This window comes from Microtus oregoni, unplaced genomic scaffold (genome assembly GCF_018167655.1).
Source record: "Microtus oregoni isolate MIOR12 unplaced genomic scaffold, Mior012 000019F_ref0000042, whole genome shotgun sequence".
Taxonomy (NCBI): Eukaryota; Metazoa; Chordata; class Mammalia; order Rodentia; family Cricetidae; genus Microtus; species Microtus oregoni.
This window is the reverse complement of record NW_024543078.1, coordinates 3,839,016-3,857,146: the sequence shown is the minus strand read 5'-3', so window position 1 is coordinate 3,857,146 and position 18,131 is coordinate 3,839,016. Positions and strand designations below refer to the sequence as shown.

The 18,131-nt window shown below is 57.6% G+C and overlaps 1 protein-coding gene across 1 annotated transcript; it reads right to left on the bottom strand.

Annotated features, from left to right (window-relative positions):
- Window positions 1-2,174: 2,174 nt before the first annotated feature.
- On the bottom strand, window positions 2,175-17,762 carry Csnk1g2 (casein kinase 1 gamma 2). The gene is made up of 12 exons (XM_041668977.1): window positions 17,516-17,762; window positions 7,659-8,086; window positions 5,034-5,074; window positions 4,853-4,922; window positions 4,604-4,752; window positions 4,294-4,528; window positions 4,139-4,224; window positions 3,981-4,065; window positions 3,722-3,870; window positions 3,446-3,529; window positions 3,246-3,352; window positions 2,175-2,905 (listed from the first exon to the last, which is right to left on the bottom strand). Exons 2-12 carry the CDS (start codon window positions 7,843-7,845, stop codon window positions 2,851-2,853), a joined length of 1,248 nt encoding a protein of 415 aa, XP_041524911.1. The 5' UTR covers window positions 7,846-8,086; window positions 17,516-17,762; the 3' UTR covers window positions 2,175-2,850.
- Window positions 17,763-18,131: the final 369 nt, after the last annotated feature.

Sequence of the window (18,131 nt, the reverse complement as noted above, 5' to 3'; positions counted from 1 at the left end):
CTGCTTCAAAACAGAAAAGGGGGCAATGAAGAGAGGGTAAAGGGAACTTGCTGCTATTGCAGGGGACCTGCGGTCCCAGTCCTATGCTGGTGGCTCCCAGCCACCTGTGCTGCCAGGTCAGCTGCCTCCACCGCTCCTGTGCACACAGGCATGGCTTAAGACGCTACAAATAAGTCCTTTGCCAGGAGGTGAGGGTGAACACTAATCTCAGCACTCAGGAGGCAAAGGCAGGTGGATCTCTGAGTTCAAGGCCAGCCTGGTCTACACACAGAAATCATGCTTCCAAAACAAAAACAAGAAAAACCCAATCAACTAAACAACCAAAACCAGAAACGAACAACAAACCAGTGAGAGCAGTGCGACCCAGCACAGCAGAGGCTGAGGGCACAGACTCCGGCACATACCGCAGTGCGGCCGCAAAGTCGCCCACCAAGCCTGACTCCCGGTGGAAAGGAAGAATAGACAGCAGAAAGCTGAGATTTCCTCTTCCCAATGAATGATTCTAACTTGTGTCAAGCCATCTTTCCAGTCCCAGAGACTTGGCTCTACTCTGGAAGCCCTCAGCTCTACTGTGGACACCACTGGGAACTCTCGGGAGAGTGGCAAGCAGTTGGGAGCACAGGAAGGCCTTAGACCACTGCACCTAGGGAGCCGCTCTTACAGACTGTCTCCTGAGACACAACCCAACCAAACCTGAGTCTCTTGAGGGTGCATTTTCCATATAAGGATTTTTGATTTAAAGATTTATTTTTTTTAATATTTATTTATTTATTTATTGTGTATACAATATTCTGTCTGTGTGCATGTCTGAAGGCCAGAAGAGGGCACCAGACCTCTTTAAAGATGGTTGTGAGCCACCATGTGGTTGCTGGGAATTGAACTCAGGACCTTTGGAAGAGCAAGCAATGCTCTTAACCACTGAGCCATCTCTCCAGCCCGATTTAAAGATTTATTATGTATAGTATTCTGCCTCCATGTGTGCACCAGATCTCATTACAGATGGCTGTGAGTCCCCATGTGGTTGCTGGGAATTGAACTCAGGACCTCTGGAAGAACAGCCAGTGCTCTTAACCACTGAGTCAGTCATATCTCCAGCTCTACACAAGGACTTCTGACAGCAGTTTCTTCAGGTTGTTTTAAAATTTATTTATTGTTTTTGTTTTTCAGGACAAGGTTTCTCTGTGTAGCCCTAGCTGTTCTGGAACTCACTCTGTAGACCAGACTGGTCTTGAATTCAGAGATCTGCCTGCTTCTGTCTCCTGAGTGCTGGGGTTAAAGGTGTACAGCACCATTGCCCAGCAATAAAATATATTTTTAAAAAAAGATTTCTGCCAGACGGTGGCAATACACACCATTAATCCCAGCACTGGGGAGGCAGAGGCAGGTGGATCTCTGTGAGTTCGAGGCCAACCTGGCCTACAAGAGCTAGTTCCAGGGCAGGCTCCAAAGCTACAGAGAAACCCTGTCTCAAAAAAGAAAAACAGGGCTGAAGAGGTGGCTCAGAGGTTAAGATCACTGGCTGCTCTTCCGAGGTCCTGAGTTCAATTCCCAGCACCTACATGGTGGCTCACAACCACCTGTAATAAGATACAGAGTGCTCTCTTCTGGCCTACAGACAAAATACTTTGTACATAATAAATAAATCTTAAAAAAAAAAAGCAAAGCAACAAAAAAAGATTTCTGTGTCCTCTATCTGTTGTCCTCTTATCTGTGGTGCCCAGGAACTGGTTCAGGGGTGACTTGGGCTCTGGAATGGCCACAGCTCCAGCCCCGTCTTCTTACTCCTGGCTTATCTCTTACCTCCATCCTCCCTTCTCCCATGAACCCTTTTTTATTTTTTGGTAGGTGGTACCTGTGCAAGGGAACCGTCCCAGCAACAGCAAGCCCAGCTGCCCCCTGCTCACTTCTCCTGTTAGCTGGTCGCCAGGACAGCACCGCCAAGCCCTTCCCAGCCTTTCCCTCTGCAGCAGCACAATGCTCTCAGAGTGGCTGATTAACACAGACTTGGGTGCAGCAGCCTTCCTGCCCTACCCAGTCCCCACAGCCTTTTCCATCCTTCCTGGAATCAGCTGGTACCCAGCTCCTCCAGGACTCCAGTGAGCCAGCAGGGATCCTCTTGTCCCTAGACCTGAATGTCCTATATGGGTTACAAAGACCAGGCCCACGCTTGGGGATGGTTTCATTTTCTTTTTAATTTTTTTTTCTTTTTTTAAAAAAAGCCCCTAAACTCTATGGCTTCAAGGAAGCGCAGGAGAAACATAAGTTCATTTCTGTACACGTTGTAAAGCAAGAACTCAGCTCCCGCGACCACAGCCTAGCTCTCCCATGGGGACCGCCTCTCTGCTGCCCCAGGTCGGGCGTTAAGGCGATTCTGTCCCGTGGGCCCAGCACGCAGACACAGGTCACAGCCGCCCTGGCTCCATGGGGCCCAGTCCAGTCCCTGCATGGTGACCGTCCCGCGCTCCACCCCAGCTTTGGTGCAGCATTGTGGTAGCGCACGCGCCTCCCCTGGTGGCCAAGGCCTCATGGCCTCCCCATGTAACACCCATGCCCCGGGCCTGCCCCACTCGAGAAAACGGCCTTTGGATCGAGGGGACAAGCTGGACTTTATGAGCTAATGGGGGCGCAGCGGGGACGGCGCGGCGCTTCTCTCCTGGTTTTAAATAGTTAATGCTCTCAAAGGGGACGAGACATGGCGTAGAGATTTCCGCCAAAGTCCTGTGTGAAGGAAGTGGCCCCAAATCCCCGAAGATGATGCCTGCAGTAGGGCCAAAGAGCCCCATGCCACCAAGGACACTGCCAGCCTCCTGGATAACGCCCTGGGGATCTCGGCAGCCGCTGCACCCACCCTCACTTGTGTCTCTGCAGGGATTTTCTCTTTCTCCTCTTGAAGAAGCAGCAACACCTGGGGGGGGGGGGGGTTTTAAAAGGACAAAGTGGGGCCGGGCAGTGGTGGCGCACGCCTTTAATCCCAGAACTCGGGAGGCAGAGGCAGGTGGATCTCTGAGTTCGAGACCAGCCTGGTCTACAGAGCTAGTTCCAGGACAGGCTCCAAAACCACAGAGAAACCCTGTCTCGAAAAAAACAAAAAAAACCCCCAAACAAACAAAAAAGGGACAAAGTGGGGATGGATAAGGGAACAGAGGTGACAAGACACTGATATGGGGTGGGGGTAACTCGAGAAAGGTGACGTAGGGGTGGAAGCGGCACGTGATGAGTAGAAGATGGCAGTGACAGAGCCTTACTTGGTTTCATCCGCCACCTCTACTTCTGCGGGGGCCGCGATGGGGGCGTTGGAGTGGCCCGCGGTGGGGTCATCAGCGTTCAGCTCTCCGTTAGTGGAGTTCAGTGCCTGGAAGGGCAGCGGGTACCAGGCTAGCACCCCTGCTCACCCTGCGTCACTGGCCTCCGTCCCCTCCAGGACAAGTCCCCAGCTGGCCCTCACCTGGTTCTTTGTGTGGGGCTGGGCTTTGTCGCGATGAGGCGGCTGGGAGGGCATGTCGGTGTGCACGGTGCCGATGGGTGTCGGCTGCGAGAACAGTCAGGACAGTTCCTGACCCGCGCCCTCTGGAGGACGGCCCCTCCTACGGAAGCTCCCACCCACGGCGCTCCTGCACACCGTGGGGATAGGGGCTCCCGACCTGGTGTCCCCGCACCTGCAGACCCACACCGCACCCGCACGTGAGTTCTAACCGGAGGGTATCTCATCACCTCCACGTACCAGGGGCTTCCCGGCCCAGTCATACTCGTAGTCAAACACGTAGCCGCTGCGGTCGAAGAGGTCGGTGAAGAGCTTCCGCAGGTAGTCGTAGTCTGGCTTCTCAAAGAAGTCCAGGCGCCGTACATAGCGCAAATAGGTGGCCATCTCCTCTGCGAAAAGACAAGGGCCAGGGGCGTGGTCACATGGGCAGCCCAGTCTGCGGTGTGGCCACGGCCACACTGTGGGACGGAGCCAAGGGGCATCGCCGTGGGCTCCTCACCCGGGAAGCTCTCACACAGCGCCTCAATGGGCGTGGCGCGCTTGGTGTCACCAATCTTCTGGTAGCGCTCCTTCAGCGTGTCGGCCTGCGTGATGTGAGCGTGGTCAGGGTCAGCGCCCATTCCCGCGCCCCTCCCCCACCCGGGAGTCCCCGCCCACCTTGAGTCCCTGCCAGGGCAGGCTCCCGCGCAGGAAGTACATGAACATGTGTCCCAGCGCCTCCAGGTCATCCCGGCGGCTCTGCTCTGCGGGGACAGCACAGGCTCAGCGCAGCCCCGGGCCCCACCCCATCCCCCCACAGCAGCGCGGCTCACCCTTGCCCAGGTGCGTGTTGATGCTCATGTAGCGCGCCGTGCCCGTCAGGCTCTTGTGCTCGCGGTACGGGATGTGCTTCTTGGTCTCAGGGTCAATGTACTCCTTGGCCAGCCCGAAGTCGATGATGTGGATGGCGTGCTGCCGTTTGCTGCCCGGCCGCCCGACCAGGAAGTTCTCTGGCTTCACGTCGCGGTAGATGAGGCTCTTGGTATGCACGTACTCCATGCGTGTGATCTGCGGGGACCTGGGTTCAGCGCCCAGGCCCTGCCCCGCCTATCCACCCCGCCCGCCAGCTCCACCCCTTCGCACCAGCTGGATGGCAATCATCAGCACCGTCTTCAGCGTGAAGGTGCGGTCACACAGGTCGAACAGGTCCTCCAGGCTGGGGCCCAGCAGCTCCAGCACCATGGCATTGTACTTCCCGCACGGGCCAAAATAGTAGACCTGAGGGACGCCCTCTGCGGAGGAAACACGCGTGCTGGACACCTGGAGCCCCTGCCTGGGCCACACCCTGTGTCAGTCTCACCGAGTGCCCATGCCCCCCAATGCCGGCCTCACCTGCTGTGCTAAGCTGCTTGTAGAAGCGGTACTCCAGATGCAGCTGCGGGGCCCGGGACTTGATGGGCTCCTGCAGGACGGGACTGTTACCCAGGCCCTCCTTCTGGGCCTGGGGTGCTCTGCCTGGCAGGGCAGGGCAGGGCAGGGCAGGGCAGGGCAGGGCAGGGTAGGGTACACTCACCAGCTTGATGGCCACGTACTCGTTTGTATACAGGTTCTTTCCTGGGGGAGGGTCAACAGAAAAAGCATGAGGATTATGGTTGCTAAGGAGCCCACCCCACCCAGTCCACAGCACACTCCACAGAAGCTTTAGACCCCCTCCCAGCTTCCCAGGAATCCCTGCACTGCACCTCACTGCTTGTATGCAGTCCCGGGGAGAGGTCTACTGTGAATCCAGCAGTAGGACCTGCTCCACGCTCCGCCTCTCCTGCAGGGGTCACGTCTGCCACACCCGGGCAGACCTTACCCCAATCTCCAACATCCATGTTTACCTCAGCATCACTAGTCACAAAGGCCACCTCCAGGGTCACACCCCAGTGGCTACACCTGCCACCCCTGAAGGGAAAAGACGTTCCTACCACAGCAGCTGTGCCCACAACTGCCTCTGTTCCCAGCCACAGCCAGCCACCAGCTATGGCGCAGCCCTCTGCCCTGGTTCTCCTGGACGTCTCCATCACCACCAGCCACCACGTGCTTGACATCAGGGCCCCTCTATGACAGCCTGCCACCACCTGTGACCCACTAGAGCGCCCCAGGCTGTGTAAGGCGCAGCGCCATCAAGCTTCTTCCAAGAGGAGGCACAGTGATGGTCCACGTCTCCATAGGTCTGGTCCCCACCCCTCCACCTCACAATGGCTGTCTCTTGCAAGAACAGCTAGGTCAGCTGTCACCTGGGAGGGCCTAAGTCTGCCCACTTTCCCTGGACTGTGGCTCTCACAGGTCACTTTTCCTCTGTGGCATTCCCGTCTCTGCTGTGGGAGACTCGGTGTGGAGCTTGGCTGCAGCTGACAAGCTCAAGCTCCCACAACCACCGCGCGGGGGAGGGGGGAGGACGGGATTCCCCAGAGCTGTCCTCTGACCCACAGGGTCTGGCATGTCTGCTCCCAACATATATACACATTAAGACTTTTCCTTAAACGTGGGCGGGGCTGTGGAGACGGCTCAGCAGGAAAAGCTGCTCTTCCAGAGGACCTGGGTCCAGGGGCCCAGCACCCACAGGGGCTCACAATAGTCCCTAACCTTAATTCTAGAGGGCCCAGTGCCCTCTTCCGGTTTCCCTAGGTATGCATACAAAACACCCATACACATAAAACAAGAATTTTGAAAAAAACTCTTTTTTTAAAAACAAAACAAAACATGGGGGGGGGGGGGCTGGGCATGGTAGTACACACTTAATCCCAGCACCGGGAAAGCAGAGGCAGGTGGGTACCTGTGGATTCTGGCTAGCTTGGTCTACACAGTGAGCTCCAGGTCAGTGGGACCCTGTCTAAAAAGAAAAAGGAGGACAGGGGACAGGACTATGGCCCCATAAGAGGAAGAAAGTTGCGCAGACATAGGGCTTCAATTTTCCCATTTAATGAACAGTTATCTACAGATCCAAGGGGCTCAGTGGCCCCAGGCCAGACAGACACCTGAGTATGGGCCAGGGTAGCTCCACACGGGAAGAGGATGGGGGCTCAGGCAAGAGGCACCCCATACTCACCAGGGAAAAGAACACCCGTGCAGCATGGGGAGGGAGCCGAGCTCTGGACGTGCTGCCAGGCTGTCCTCCCTCAGGCCCGAGTGATGTAAAGCTAGTTCAGAGCTGGGGGAGAGGGAAGGCCCTGGCTCACATCACCACTGCATCCTAACCTGCACTCACAGTATTCGCTGACCCTGGACTCCAACAGAGGTCAAGCTGCACAGGCTGGTGCAGTCAGCACGGGAGCACATAGCACACACCCCACAGACAGGCTCTTGCACAGGCTGCAGTGGAAAACCTTTTAACTCACACTGTCCAAGCCCCGACACAGATCTGTACAGAGACCTGAGGTGGTGCACGGCCACCCCAACTGCCTGAAGCCAGGGGTCCTTTCAAGTGTCCTCATACTTGCCCATGTGTGCGGCTGAGTGTTCAGGGCTGCGGTCTGGCATACCCATCACAGCGGAGGGACTATTCTCAGCCAGGCCTGGGGACACCTGCGGCTGCAGACTGCAGAGGCCCTCACCCGGATGGGGTCCTGGCTGGCCTTGAACAGGCCAGTAAGTGCAACACCCACCAATACTCTCCCACGGGAGAGGAAGGGACAGCTGTGCACAGGGCAGCTGTGCCCCACATCAGTGCCCTCGCTGACTGAATGGCACGTGTCAGCTGATGAATGGTCAGGAGTGGAGAATGACAGCCACTGTGTTCTGGCCTCAGCTATCTGCCTTTGCAGCAAGGTCCACCTCCTCCCCAGGCCTGCTTCCAGGTGACATGGGGGACCTGAGCTGGCCTGATGGTCTGTGCACGAGGTTGGTGTCTCTTTTTTATCTTAAGGAGCTGGACTGGGATGAGTGCCTGCACACAGGTCTTCTCTAACCTACACAGGGCCAGGATGTGACAGTTCCAGGGACCTTTGGACTCCCGGGCACTGCTGCGAACGGGGCCAGTTGCCTAAGAGGGAGGCACACTGGCTCAGCACTAGCCCTGCAGACCAGGCAGCAGTCAGACACTGGTCTCTGCAGCTCAGGAGCCAGAGGCCTGGAAGCTGTGACTCCGCCCACCCAGCCGCTAGCAGACAACCACCACAAAACCTAGTGACGGACCAAAGAGTGTAGGACTTACCTAGGCGAAGCTCTCCGAAGTTCCCACAGCCTATCTTCTTGCCAACCCGGAAATTGGGGCCCACCATCAAGACCCCTGAGCTGGTCCCCGAGCTGCGGACGCCATGGTTGCTCCGGCTTGTGCCAGTCTTGGACATTCTCCGGCCCTCCTCCAACTCCCCCTTCCCTCCTTTCTTGTCAAAATCCATAAGTTTGTGGTACCCTGGCCTCTCCACGGTGACTCTGCCGTGAGATCCGAGTGCGAAACCTGAGCTCGCGCCCGGCCTAGTACACCATTGCGCCTGGTGGCCCCTTGGCTCCCGGCTATTGACACCCGGGTGTGCTCGCAGGCCCGGCTGCAGTGCTCATCTTGGTGGCCTCAGGGTCACTTGCAGAGAGAGAAGACATTCTGCCAACAGGTCCCACCGCCTTAAATCTCGTGGTGCCCCACTGTGAAGAAACAGAGACACAGGTTAGTGGACAGAGATCGCAACAAAGGCTACTGTGCTGTGACCAGGCAAAGGCTGGCAGAAGCCAGAGATTACGGTGGAGTAGCCATGTGCCCTACTTGCCACATGGCTGTGCCATCAAGTGGCACAGGCCCCTTGGAAACCTAAAGCAAGAAAGGGAAGCCAGATCCAGGCTAAGATGTAACACCAGGGCTGCCAAGACAGGAACAGTGGCAGGTGGCAGAGCAGACGGTGTCCCTAAGAGGGCAGGGGATGGGACTCCAGTCATGCAGGCAGGAAGGCACATGGCACACAATGCTGGGTGAACAGGGAAGGCTTGACAGGGTTCCAGGCAGTGGGTGCCGACCCTGCTGCTCTGACCTGCATCTCTTAGCCCCAGAACTAGACTGGCCAGGAACTCACTGAGTAGCCCAGGCTGCCCTCGATCTCAGAGATCTGCCAGCCTGCTTTTTATGTGGGTGCAGAGTCACCAGATCTCCAGACTCTCAAGGCGAACACTTCAGCAACGGAGCCGCTGCCCAGGTCGTGGGTTTGCTTTGGCTTGAGACTCTGAGAGATGAATTCACAAGTGTGTTCTAACACAAGCACTCATGCAGGGGTTTCTCACCCACCAGGCCACGTGCAGCTGTATGTGCTCCTGGGGCACATCTGGAGGGGCTGCCAGCCTGCTTTCCTGCTCAGTGCCCCCAGCATCCCATCCCCATGCACTGGGGTCCCGCCCAGCACCATCTAGGCGGTGGTCATGTGTCTGTTTGCTGACTTCTATTTACACACCGCTCCACTGGGTTGTGGCCATCGTATCATTCCGAGCCTTCACTGACAGCACCTCCTCACAGAGGGGCATAAGGAAACCCTGGGCAGTAAGCCTGGCTGCCCAGTGCAAAAGTCTAACCTCCTTCCTGGGTATGTTGCAGGGGCCTCTCCTAAAGATAAAGGGAACTCAAAGAAACCAGGGGTGGGACTCTACAATGCCAACAGCTACACCACAGGCTACCCAGGATCTGCACTCCACCGAGGACACCCACAAAAGCCCAGTACCTGGAGGAAGCATCCCCCTCCTCACTATGGATGCCATGGGGAGGAGCTCCTGACGGCTAGGCCGCTCCTCTTGCCCTCTCCTCACCAGGACACTGACTCTCAAGAGCATGGGAGGCAGCAGAAGGCCTGCCAGGAAGACTGTGGCACGAGACCAGCTGAGTCTGATGAAGGCTACACGGCAGAAAACCCATCTACTTTTCACTCTCACCCAGCAAGGGGCACACTTGGGCAACTGTCACTCCGAATACTCCCTCCAGAGCCTCTGCGTCCACATGATCGCCATGACGTCCATGGCTACCTCACTGAGGTTCGGCAGGCAGAGCACCTCCCTAGTGTGCAGGAAGCCTGAGCATCCTAACACAGCATCCCAATGCAGAGATGTACAGCACTGTCTCAACATGCAGGAGCAGAGGCAGGAGGGCCAGGAGCTCACCCTGCTCCCAGAACATTATCACAGGTCAGCAAGATGACAGCATAGTGGGGAATTTGGTGACCCCCATCTCCTCCCTCATCCATTCTCCCCATCAGCACACGCTAAGTAAACACAGAGAACTGTAAGGGCTGCACACACAGAGAGGCACTCTCGGGCTAGCACCCACCCCAGCATCCCTGCATGGATGCCAGGGCTCATGTACTCGGGAGAGAAAGGATCACTTAGAAAGGTGCAAACATCTACAAAAAGCAGCCCTCCCCCCAGCACTCATCCTGTTCAGACCTCCACACCCCTCAAGCCCCAGACAGAACATCACCAACACTGAGAGAGCAGCCTGGGGAGCCAATTGTCCCCCGCCTTTCCCAAGTGCACCTCTGCAGAGGGCAGGTGAAGTCCCGCCATGGGGCCCAGCAGCATGGAGAGCTGGACAAAGCAGGCAGCGTTGAGCAGGGGCAGTGAGTGACATCAGGAGACCTGGTGCATGGACACCTGGCTGTGTCAAATGCAAGGACTGGTAAAGACACCAATGTTAGGGACCACAAGGACATGGGACACTCCAGATCACCAGAGGCAGCAGGGCCACTCCAAGGATTAGAGAGAAAGGTACCCAGATGAGGCTGAGTCTCTTCAGGCCGGAGGGGCCACAGGAGTTAGCAGTGGCAGAGTGCCACTTTCTCCTGGGAGACAGACAGCCCTAATCTAAGGGAACGGGGCAGGCCGCTGTGTCTTCCTTAGCATGGCTGGGCAGCTGCAAACCTGTGACCTGAAGAGCTGCCCGTCACAGGCACAGAAGCCTTAGCCTAGGACTCACCACACAAATGTGACCCCCTCACTCCGTTGCCCACCTATGGTGTCTGGTGGGCAAGACCTAGGTGACAACATCAATTGTATAGCCAGCAGCACAGGCAGTGCAGACCACCCTGGGGCAAACTAGGGTATGCAGGGAACGGGCATCCACAGCACTGCACAGGACACTAGGCAATGGCGGGCTCAAAGCAGGCAGGCTGGAAGAAGCAGGCCCCACAACACTACTGTGCCCTTGAACCACGGTGTTTATGGGTAAGTAGGCTGCCCCTATCCTGAGTGGACACGGCACCAATCTGCCACTGCTCCTCTCACAAGAACAGCTATGCAGACATGGGCTATGTGGCAGTCCGTGACACCCAAGGGAGTAAGGATGCCACTTACTGTCACTCCAACACCGAGGGTCAGTGGAACAGACAACCTGGTGACAAGCAGCTGTGTCTCAGGAACACCTGAGCATGTGAAGAGTGACCTGGGACCCCAGAGAAGAGGAAGTGCCGCTAGCCTTGGCTCTGGATGAAGTCTGTAGCTAAAAATAGACCTAGGAAGACAGGCAGGCTTTCCCAGCCCTAAATAAAGCCTCCCTGGGAGGACCCACAAGGCCCAGAGCCCAGGCTGTCCCCAGGGGTGAGCCCAGGCTCAGGGTTAACGCTGGACTGGCCTGCGCAAGACTAGGCTGGAGGTCAGCTGCAGGGCACTCACTCAGGGAGCTGGCTGACAGAGGTTGGATTCCCACCAGACGCACCCCTCCTTGCAAGGCCCCAGCACACACCTGCCCTGTTCTTTTTGGGGTCCCCCATCTTGCTGGGACCCCGGCTGCTCTCCGCTGGAGGCCCCAGGCCCCTTCCCTGCATCTCCACTCAGTGATGTCACAGTCCCTAGCTGACGTCACCAGGAGTTTCCAAGCTAGACCTGGTGCCCAGCTGAGGGGACAAGCAGGGACAACACCCACCATGGGAGTCCTGCAGAGGGTGGGGATCTGGCTGCAGCCCTGAAGCTATTGCACCTGAGTGGCAGTCCAACATGCCTGTTTCTTGCAGACCCAGGCTGCGACACACCAGGACTCCCCAGCACCAAGTCCTGGAAAACAGCTAAAAAAACTTGGGGTTCAAACCAAGAAAGGAAAGGAGCGTGGCCTACAAGGTGTGGTGCTACCTGGCCAGTGGGCAGTGGGGGCTATATCTGATGACCAAAACAGATATATATGTCTGCGCCATGAGGCTGATGGGAATGGGGGGGGAGCGGGGGAAGAGTCCTACACAGGCCCATGCAATGGCCAGACTTCTCAGACCTGTCTTTAGAGAAAGGTACCCCAAATACCACCACAGCTCACCTGCTCCTGCATCATTATCCCTAAAGATGCAGAGAGATGAGCTGGGGATGAGTGGATGGAGCCACTGTGCTGGTGGGCGTGCTGCTGTGCAGCCCCAGCCAGTGTGGGGGCTCACCAACACCTGGGCTGACAGTCCTCAGAAAAGGGCTGAGGGCCTGGACCACAGCACTGGGAGACCATCTGGGAGGACCCATCAACAGACTTCAGAGATGGCCAACCCCAGCCACGTGCACCACCATATCCGCCGTGCTCACACACATTCACACACTGGACACGTGCTGACACATGGAATTGTCGGAAGCTGGGCGCGCACAGGCCTGACAATCGGTATGCATGCCTTATGGGCAAAGAATCAACCACTGCCCTGCTGTGTCCGACACTCAGCTCTACAGCATCCACTACAGAAAGTGACTGAAGGTGAGGACGGGCAGGAGGGACACGGCCTCCCTCCTGCTCCCAACAGAGCATAACACCCTCTACAGGAGAGCAGACTGCGTCAGTTCCTGAGACCGTGGGTCTCGTACCCTTCTACACTGGGAGTTGGTTGACTGTGGGACCTCCTGACCCAGGTCTCGGTGAGGGTGACTCTGCTCTCAGGAAACCATGGGCCATGGGTGCTGCCCAGCACTCACAGACCCGTCTAAAGCCACAAAGCTGGCGTCAGACCACGCACGGCTGCGTACAGGTACGGACTGTGGTCTACAACAGAGGCCTGCATGCTTCCCACAACACCTGGATACTATGACAGGAAATGATCACATGGACCACCAGCTCCAGTGGGGCTCAGATCAAACCCACGCTACAAAGGACAACTCAGTCGTAGGCTCCTGCCCAGCAGGAGATTCAGGGGTAAAGGGGGTTTGTCCCCTGGGAATTCTCCAAGTGTCACCAGGAAGGGTCACCAAGGCCTCTAAGGGGTGGTTCTCAGGAACAGCTTGGGACCTGCAGTTCTGCAGTCTCAGGCACGAGCAGTGTAGACCCACATGCACACGCGTCTTCCTAACTAACTATCCATCTGCTACCGAGCCATCTCGCATTTGAATCCCAGCTTGCCACTTTAGCTAGCACAGCCAGCTCCATGTAAGGCCCTGGCCCCACAGGTGGCATCTGAGTACTGGGGAGCTGAGTTTAGGCAGCATTTCCACCCTAGCTACCTCCTAAGTGTGGGGAAGACGGGCATGAGCCACCATGCTTGGTCTTGACATTTTAATAAGGGGTGGGGGAGAGCTGTCCAGGCTCACACAGTGTGTGGAGGGCCTAGCACCAGGTGAGGCACCGGCTAGATGCACACAGCCACCCACCCAGAGGGGCGTAGTCTGTCCTAGAGGCCCTGCCCATGCCAAGCCTCCTCTTAGGGGCGTAGTTCAATGGCCAAGGGCTGTATGCAGTATGCAGATTTCCCAGGAGCCCACCGGGGCGTGCCTCCACAGGAAGCACAGGCCACAGCTGGTAACTGGAAGAGAACAGGCCAGCGCCTGGGGCTGCAAGCCACTTGCAAGCTCTGTGGGACCCAGTCACTCTGATCCCAGTCCCTCTGAGCCTGGGGCAACTGCGGACCCTGGGAGCTCGTGGCACATCCAACCCTCTGGTCCTGATTCCTGCACCTGCCCCCCAACCTGTATAAACACCTGAAGACCCTTACAGGCCTGCACCTGTGCTAGGGTTTTCTTTAGCTCTCCCAGGAGTGCTCCAATCTTTCTCACTGTAACCCCAGGAGAATGTGCGTGGAGCAAAATCCCAGGAGTCAAGGAGTTCAAGGCCATCCTCAGCTACACATTAGCCAGCCTAGGCTACCTGAGATGTGGGCTCAACAACACTTTCGCTGGGTGTTGTGCCACAAACCTACATCCCAGCGTTCAGGTAATTGGGGCAGGCATGAGTTCATGGCCAGCCTGGACTACGTGGTGAGTTCATGGCCAACCTGGACTACAGAGTTGCCATCTCAAAAGTGGAAAATGGCAGGTGAAATGGCTCAGTGGGTAAAGGGTTTGGTGAAAACCTAACAGCCTGAGTTCGACCTCTGGGAACTGCATTAATGTGGAAGGAGGCCAGGCCAGCCTGGTCTACCAGCAAGCTCCAGGACAGGCAGGGCTAGAGACCCCTATTGTCAAAAAAAAAAAAAAAAAAGCTCGCCGGTGGTGGTGCCACCTTTAATCTCAGCACTGGAGAGGCAGAGGCAGGTGGATCTCTGAGAGCAGGGAGCCAGGGCTAGAGAGACCCTGTCCTAAAAAACAAACAAAACCGTTCAAGGAGAGAACCAATTCCAAGTTGCCCCGACCTCCACAAGCACACCTGAGACACACAAGACCCTGCATCAAGAGCCAAGCACAAGGACCCCACACTCAGAATACGGAAGCAGGAGCAGGTGTTCAAGGCATCCTAATCCACGTGAGACCTTGTCTCTCAAATCTAAAACAAAACAAAAAAAAGATGGCTTTTCTGGCCCCTTGGGTCCAAGCCAGGTGTGGCACGCCCTTAGGGAGTCTCTAGGGAGTCAGTGGCTGGTAGCCCTCCCAGCTGGAAGTTCCCACTTCCAGGCCCCAGGCCCAGCCAGACCTAGGGTCCTGCACAGGTCTGCACAGCCCCATACAGGGACAACCTTGTTCCTGGCTTTGACTGAAGACTCCCGTGAGGCTGCACGCTGCCACTGGACCCTGACCTGTGTCTGAAGGCTCCGCAAGAGCTGCCATTTGACAGGATGTGACCTCAATCTGTCGCAGCCTCATGCCACAGAGCTGTCCCCAGGGGTAAGGCTGTGGGCAGGAGGCCCCAGGCAACCTGGAGGCCTGTTCCAGAGGAGGGGAACAGACTACTTCCCCAGTGTGGGGCCTCTTTCCAAGAGGAAAGACTAGGAGGCCCACCCACAACACCTGGCCTCTTACGGGAGAGCAGAGGCTGTGAAACCCAAACATCACTCTGTCCTCAGGCTGTGCCCTGGCCGCAGGACTGGGACTAGTGACTCCTGTCTCCCAGGAGGGTTCTGAGGGCCCCATGGACATGACATGGGGCCAGAGAGGGCACATAGGCAGATGTAACAGTTGTGGCTCCCAGTCTCGGCTTCTTGACTGCTATGCCCGGGTGTTCTGTGGCCTCTGCCCAGTATGAAGCCTCCTGGTGACCATGCATGGGACAGAGCATACAGAGGTAAGGACTAGGGTCTACTGGTCCTACATCTTTGCAGGCCATGGGATCGTGGCCCACCCGAGTGCCATAGCCAGATTGTTTCCTCAGGTGACAGGTGGCCATCCAAATGCTCCAGGAGACCTGCTGAGGTTTCCCAACACCACACCTTGAGGTCAAGCCCTGCTTTTGTGCCTCCAGAGTGACTGATGCCTCCTGGGGACCAGGATGGGGACAACACAGGTGCAGCTGCCCAGCCTCTGGAAGTAGCGGAGGTCACAGAGAGTGGATAGCATACCAGAGGGACCCACAGGGTCATGCAGACAGGAACTCCCTCGGGGAACATCCCTCCTGGAGTCATCCAGCATGTCCTTTGTCCCCAGGATTATTAACACAAGTCATCCCCTCTATAAACCAGGCGCCATGCCCACCTCATGGATGCCGTAGCACAGCCCACATGCCCACCAGCTCGCAGCTGAGTGTGGACACACTGGGAGTCGCATGCCTAGGGCTGTGCCAGTGCCAACCAACAGGCTCTAGAGAAAATTGCTCATGGCACTTACTGGCAAGTTGATGCCCAGGGCCTTCAAGGACAAGGCTTGGGTCCAGCAAGAACACGGCCTCTAAGTGGACATCAGATGTGTGGGTGAATCTGGATGAAGCCCCAGCCACTTCTCACCATGACCCAGCTACAGGACTCCTTGGGCTGGTGGCTCCTTCAAGTGGCTCCAACTGCCCCCCAGATAACAAGAATGCCATTGGCCTGTTCTATACCATCTAGACACCAAAGACCGCAATACTTAATCCTGCTTTTCCTTCCTCCTCCCTGTCTGGCCCCCACACAGGTAAGGGCAGTCTCTTAATGGTCCCCAGCCCTGCAGGAAGGACGGAGTCTGGGGCAGTTTCAGCAGGCACCACAGCAGAACAGACACCAGCACCCCACAGCACAGCTCTGTCCTGCCTGCTGTACAGTACGCTTCCCCAGCCAGGCCTACAAGCAAGTTCTCCAGAAACACACGTGGTCCCCAAAGCTGGGGTGGCCATGTTGAAGCTGTTACCAAGAACCTCCCCTATTCCCTTCTGCTGGAGGCAATTACTGTATAATTGAGGAGAAGACACAGGTCCTTCAAAGAAGTCTGCACTGGGCTCCACCACAAACAGCAGGAGCAGGGGGAGGGCTGGGCTGGTCTCTGGGACATGCTTGGGGCCCAACTGACCATCCCAAGGTGAAATCAAGGCAGACAAACAAGAGGCATCCTCAAGCAGCTGGCATAGGGATGCACAGGCCCTGAATCTCACCCCACTGGCCTGCAGTGGGCTCTGGAGTCTGGCCCTTTCCAGGGGTCCCCTACTTTCTTGCATAGTCTTTCAGGTTCTCTCCCACTGGCTTCCAACAAAGTACCAAGGCTCAGCATTAGTGGGAAGGCCCTGGAGACCCATGGCAGGCACTGTGTGCCTGTGATCTCCTGGGAAACCCACCAGTCAGCATCACACAGCTCTGCTGGAGACAACTGCACACTTCCCCCTCACAAACCTATGTGCGCCAGTCTTCTCTAAGCTCGACCAAAGCCCCCAGGGCAGGCAAAAAGCCCAGTTGTCCACCCCCACACCTAACAGGTCAGCACTATCCCAGTGGGCAGCTGCGGTTTCTCCTATACCAACAAGACCTTTGTGCTTTCAGCCACCAGCTCCCAGAGTCCCCAGCCCACAGACATCCAAGGAAGACCCCATCAGCCTTCCGAGCAGACTGCAGCTCAGTGAGGACAGACAAGTCTCCCCGCCTCCACCTACACACCAACCCCCAGGCTGCTTCCTGCAAACTGCCATCCGGAGGCCACCAAGATGAAAAACAGCTGCCCCCAACCTAGAAGCTCGGTCTCGCCCAGGTTGCACAGGAGACCCTTCCCTGAGGACACTGTTCCTATCTCCTTGTGAGAAAGTCACCCGTGGACGTGGACAAAGTTGGGGCAGAGAGGTACAGGCAGGGGATCCTGCAGCCTGCTCAGACATCTCACCCCTCCCTCCTTGATCCGTGTGTTTCCGGAAAACAAAGCCGGTGGCCAGAGCGGAAGGGGGAGGGCGCAGGCAGCTGGGCCCAAGAGTTCCCAAGCAGCTCCCTGCAACAGGTCCCCCCTCAATGCCTGTCCCCAAGCCCCCCAACAAACCGTCAGGACCACAAATGTGAAGAGCGAACATCAGGGAGAGGGCTGGGAGGATAGAGGGACAAGGAGCAGGACCCAGGTGTAAAGGGGGTTTGGGGACAAAAAGAGACATGGGGGGACATGAAGAAAAATGTGCGATTTGCAGGTGGTCTGAACACTTGGGAAGAAGACACAGGAAACTGGGGGGTCAGAGAGCGAGGACACGAGTGGGGTCAGAGTGTGGGCACACTAAAGCCGAATGGGGGTCGCGGGAAGAAGGCGACCGGAAGTGGGGGCGCATGAGTGTCGCCCGTGAGTTGAGAACCTGCGAAACAGTAGACACTGGAAATCAGGGGTCAGAGAGAGAGGGTGACCGGAAGTTGGGGTCGCGCGGTGCAGAGCACCAGTCGGGAACCGCAGGGTGAGGACCGTGAGCGCCCCGGTGCGAAGATGGGGTCATCTGAGGTCAGTGGGGGGGGGGTCACAGGGTCCCGACGCCGCCGGGGTGGGGCGCGGCCGGCCGTGCGCGCGCAACGTTACCTGCGCCCCGCCTGGGGCCCGCGGGCGGTGGCGGCCGAGCTCAGCAGAGCGGCGTCCCCCGCTCCGGGCCCCGCGCACGTTCGCGCTTCGGCTTGGGCCCCCGATCCGGCTCCCGCGCTGTCGGGGCCGGCCTCGGCATGTTCGGCGGAGAGGGCCGGGCTCCGCCGCTCCGCCGCGCCCTCTCCGCGGAGCCCCCGCGCGCCTTACGCCGCCAGCGTCGGCCAGCGGGGGGGCGGCGGCCTGCGCGCGCCACTGCGCCGGCGCGACCGGGCCGCGGGAGGCGTGCGCGTGTAACGTCATAGGGCGGGGCGGGGCCTTTAGGAAGGGGCGTCGCTTTACGATAGCGTGGGGCGTGGTCCTAAGGCGCGGAACGTGGCATTACGACAATATTAGCATGGTCACTTTGTAGGGCCCGGGGCTTTACGACGATCAGCGTGGAGCTTTACGACACGGTGGGGGCGTGGCTTGAAAGTGGGCTCTGCGCTTTAATCACAAGGGAGGGGCGGGGCCTTAAGGTGGGAGGAGCGAGTGACGGTCGTGGGGCGGAGCTTTGCCAGTGGGCGGACGTTGAGGGCGGGAGCAGAGCGTTACCATATCGGTGGGCGGGGCCGAGTGG